Genomic DNA, 4896 nt, shown 5'->3' on the forward strand with positions numbered 1-4896 from the left:
TTGGATTAAACAATTATTGAACAATGATGGCCAACTATACGATTATCAAGAATTCATGAGAACACACAATGTTACATTCACTCCTGAGGAATGGGATCGTCATCAAATGATCCGCATAGTTCCTGTTGAATTTCTAAAGGTGATTGGCTACGCTCTGTGAGGGTGGATTTCACTGACGCATTCCTTTTGGAACAATAAATAGAGCGAACAAGGCTCCTTCTAGTTCACAAGTCTGAGAAGACGCATGAAGAAGTTCTTGCTTCAACAGTGATTGAACGGAACTCCTCTGCCTTCGTCCCGCATTATAGAACATTAAGGATTAATGACATAGCACTTACTTGAACTATAATAGCAATATAGTTTAAACTCTATTTTTTTACTTTTTATTTTGATATAAAAGAAAATCTGCCAAGATGGAGTCTCAGATCCGCCAGAACTATCACCACGATTGCGAAGCTGCCATCAACCGGATGATCAACTTGGAGATGTTTGCCTCCTACACATACACCTCAATGGTAAGGAGTCTACCAAGATGACCGTTTTGTTGATCTACCTGTGTATTATTATGCCTGGTCCTAAATGGCTTTTTTTCCACTTGATTTTTCTGTTGTCCTAGACAATTAATAGCCAAGAATCTCAACTCCGTGATGTACATTTGAGTTTTACTTGGCAAGGCTATTAAGACCCTCCAGTTAGAAATAGCATACAAATGAAGTTGAATCTATCCTACCTCTGTCAGAGCGCGTAACAACTCATTGACAGGTTAAAAGTCAGGTTACCAAGTAGACAACAGACTGATTCATCCCTATATCATCAAGCCTAGTTGCCACAACAAGAACAGAATGCTGTCATGTTTTTTTCCTTTTTCTAACTACAATGTTTTGTTTATCCCCCCAGGCTTTCTATTTCTCCCGTGACGATGTGGCTCTGCGAGGCTTCGCGCATTTCTTCAAGGAGAACAGCGACGAGGAGCGGGAGCACGCGGACAAGCTACTCTCCTTCCAGAACAAGAGAGGTGGACGCATTTTACTCCAGGACATCAAGGTGAGCGCCTGAGCATCAAACACATTTAGATTGTAGACTGATGTTTTTCCTCCATGGAGGAAAGTGTCTACAGAGTTTAGTTGATTGAGAGAACCTGTAGTCCTAAACATACGGCCTCTAACCACTGAACTGAAACTGTGAGGGGTGTAACTCTGTTCACTTTATCCTGACCTCAACGTCTGCTAGTAGTCCTTAACACTTCTGTGTTCACTCTGTCCTGTGTAGAAGCCAGAACGTGATGAGTGGGGCAATGGGCTGGAGGCCATGCAGTGTGCTCTGCAGCTGGAGAAGAATGTGAACCAGGCCCTGCTGGACCTGCACAAGATTGCCTCTGACAAGGTTGACCCCCATGTAAGTTATGGTGGAACCACACATCACATAGAATACAGGTACTGTCCCAGGAGATGATCAGGTTGTTGTAGCTCTGATAACTAATGACACCGGATTGTTTACCTGCTTCGTCACACGCACACAATAGTCCACAGATGCTCACAATGCAGCTAATGCATAAGGGGTGGCAGGTTGTCTAGGGGTTAGAGATTTGGGCCTTAAAGGGTGCTGGATTGAATCCCAGAGCTGACCAGGTAAAAATGTGTTCTGCCCCTGAACAAGGCAGTTAACCTATTGTTCCACATTAGGATGCCATTGTAAAGCAGTGTTTTAATGGACTTGACTCGTTAAAAAATAGACACCTCATTATCTACACTTATGCCATTACCACCAGGCTATTGTGTGTTACTGTAATTACTGTTACAATAGTCGGTAATCATTATTTTGTCTGACCTGTTTTCCCTCTTTAGCTGTGTGACTTTCTGGAGACCCATTACCTGAATGAGCAGGTGGAGGCCATTAAGAAGCTGGGAGACCACATCACCAACCTCACCAAGATGGATGCTGTCAAAAACAAGATGGGAGAGTACCTGTTTGACAAGCACACCCTGGGAGGCCAGAGCTAAACCACTTCCATCCCCAGGCTATGGCCTCATGCCTCAGACCAGGACTCCTGGCTTCTCTGATAGATCCTCCTGGCTTTGCTTTTATAGGGATGGGAGAGTGTTAAACTGGTGAATTGCAACACTGCTGTGACATTGTTTCTGTTGACAACACTACTGTATTTTGGAGGCAAGGCTTCTTGTAAAACAATAAAAAAAGTTTGTTTGTTTCTGTTTTCTAAGTGTTGACCTGTAGTAATGGATGTTGTATCAGTCTATTCAGGTGCTTTGCTCTTTTACTGAGCGTCTTCATACCAGTGAGAAATATTTAATTGCAGACCTACTAGTGACTGAGGGTCATAACAATAGAAGTTAAACATGAGTTTTAAAGGATGTTACCTCTGACCACAGGGTGGCACTATTACAAGATACAGTAAAGGACATTTCAATTAAGGACCCAGCTGTCAACTCTAGCGCCGTAGGAGTGAAACTGTTACCTACAATTGATGTAGACCTTTACACTGTGCATCACAAGTTTATTAGACAGCCTAGAGGTCAATCAAAACTGTTAGCCAGCTGTTATGGCACATTTCTCTAGTGATGGGAAGTTTGGCTCTGACTGGCAAATCTCCACTTATTTATTTCATTTGGTAATGCCCAATAGTTCCCCATAAGTTACAGAACGCTGTCATTTTGGTAATTAACAGGCAAATTGAACTTTAATACTTGAACTGAAAAATATTGTTTTCAAGATATAGTAAAGGAGTTTCTGGTGGCTAGACAACTTGGTTAAAGGGGAAGATGGTCTACTCGGCATTGGAATTTTCAACTATTCTTTATACAACCAATTATTGACATGGTAAAATTGAGTACATTTGTATGGTATTGACTATCTTGGTTTATATTTAGGGTAGTTTTGCAGCTTTGTCATTCTATTTGAAAACATTTTACACAAAGAGGGCCAGAGATTTGTAATCTGATGTACCCAAAAAGGCCACTAGATGGCATCTGATTAAATTGCATATTCCTTCATTTCCCAACATTTTGTATTTATGGATCCCTATTAGCTGCTGTCAAGGCAGCAGTTACACTTCATGGGGTCCAGCAAAATAAAGGCAGTTCTATACATTAACTAACCTTACATTAAAAAGATTTCACAAAACATTAATGCTTCCCACTCAGGCCACTACTCTACCACCACATCTACAACACAAAATCCATGTGTGTGTATCTATAGTGAATATGTAATTGTGTTTTTATGGTTTTAAATCTTACTTTACTGCTTGCTTGAGTTACTTGATGTGGAATAGCAGCCATGTCATGGCTCTCTGTAGTACTGTGCACCTCCCATACTCTGTCCTGGAATTGTGAAGAGACCTGGCGGTATGTCTTGTAGCTCTCTGCGTACATTTAAGGGTGAGCTGTGCAGGCCAGTTCTGGGCCAATTGTAATTTTCCTAAGTCCTTTTTTGTGGCACCTGACCACATGACTGGACAGTAGTCCAGATGCGACAAAACAAGGGCCTGTAGAACCTACCTTGTTGAAAGCGTTAAGGCAGAGCAGTGCTTTATTATGGACAGATCTATCCCCATCTTAGCTAGTGTTGTATCCATATGCTTTTACCATTTCAGAAGTTTATTCTCAACTTGTTACATTTCCACATTATCCATTACAAGATTTAGTTGAGGTTCAGGGTTTAGTGTTTTTATTTTATGTCCAAAATACAATGCCTTTAGTTTTGAAATTCATGTATTTAGGACTAACTTATTTCTTGCCACCCAGTCTGAAAATGACTGCAGCTCTTAAGTGTTGCAGTGATTTCACCTGCTCTGGTAGCTGATGTGTGTAGTGTTGAGTCACAGACACACAGGCTTCACTCAGCACCAGTGCAAGTCATGAGTAAAGATAGAAAAAGTAAGGGGCCTAGACAGCTGCTCTGGGGAATGCCTGACTCTTCCTAGATTATGTTGGAGAGGATTCCATTAAAGAACACCCTCTGTGTTCTGTTAGACAAGTAACTCTAGATCCACAAGCAGGGGATGTAAAGCCAGGGGATGTAAAGCCATAACACTTACGTTTTTCCAGCAGCAGATTATGATCAATAATGTCAAAGCTGCAGAGAAGTGCTTTATTTATTTGTAATCTTTATTTATTTAACTAGGCTAACTAAGTCGGTTAAGAACAAATTCTTATTTACAATGACGGCCTAACAAAAGGCAAAAGGCCTTTCACGTCAAGAGAGACAACAACATAGCATGGTAAGCAGTAACAGGAGTCCGTTGTAACAGATAGGCCTACATTATTCAGTATATATACATACTTGGCTGAGTACCGGTGGAAAGTTTGGGACAGTCAAGTCAGCAATAGTCTATGTTGCTAGCAACAAGATAATGTTTTGAGTTTATGATCTTGCTCACTGGTTCTCAAAACCAGTCCTGGGGACCCAAACGGGTGCACATTTTTGTTTTTGCCCTAGCACTACACAGCTGATTCAAATGATCAACTCATCAAAAGGCTTTGATTATTTGAATCAGCTGTGTAGTGCTTGGGAAAAAAACTAAAATATGCACCCCTTTGGGTCCCCAGGACCAGGATAGAGAACCACTGATCTAGCTAATGATTAGCACACTGGGGTAAATGTTGATGGGAAACCCCATGCAACCCCATAATATAGGTTGTCATGCTTATTGCTAAATAACACACCTGCCTGATAATTTGGACCGATATGGTATTTGGCATTTGTTTTTAGTAATTGCAGCTTAAGGTGGCAATACCAGTTATTACTTTGATACACAGGGGAATTAGGTGTTGCGTAACTTGGTTAATTAAATAAATAAAATAAGTAAATCTTTTTTGTTGTTGTTATTTGTAAACTCATGTTCCCTTTATCTTATATTAGGTTTTGGGTGAAGATCTGATA

The 4896-nt window shown here is 40.8% G+C and overlaps 1 protein-coding gene across 1 annotated transcript; it reads left to right on the top strand.

Annotated features, from left to right (window-relative positions):
- Window positions 1-214: 214 nt before the first annotated feature.
- On the top strand, window positions 215-2232 carry LOC116365437 (ferritin, middle subunit-like). The gene is made up of 4 exons (XM_031818038.1): window positions 215-515; window positions 898-1044; window positions 1270-1395; window positions 1845-2232. The coding sequence occupies exons 1-4, from the start codon at window positions 414-416 to the stop codon at window positions 1998-2000; spliced, it is 531 nt and encodes a 176-aa protein (XP_031673898.1). The 5' UTR covers window positions 215-413; the 3' UTR covers window positions 2001-2232.
- The last annotated feature ends 2664 nt before the right edge of the window (window positions 2233-4896 follow it).

Source organism: Oncorhynchus kisutch, unplaced genomic scaffold (genome assembly GCF_002021735.2).
Source record: "Oncorhynchus kisutch isolate 150728-3 unplaced genomic scaffold, Okis_V2 scaffold1237, whole genome shotgun sequence".
In the NCBI taxonomy this organism is placed as follows: Eukaryota; Metazoa; Chordata; class Actinopteri; order Salmoniformes; family Salmonidae; genus Oncorhynchus; species Oncorhynchus kisutch.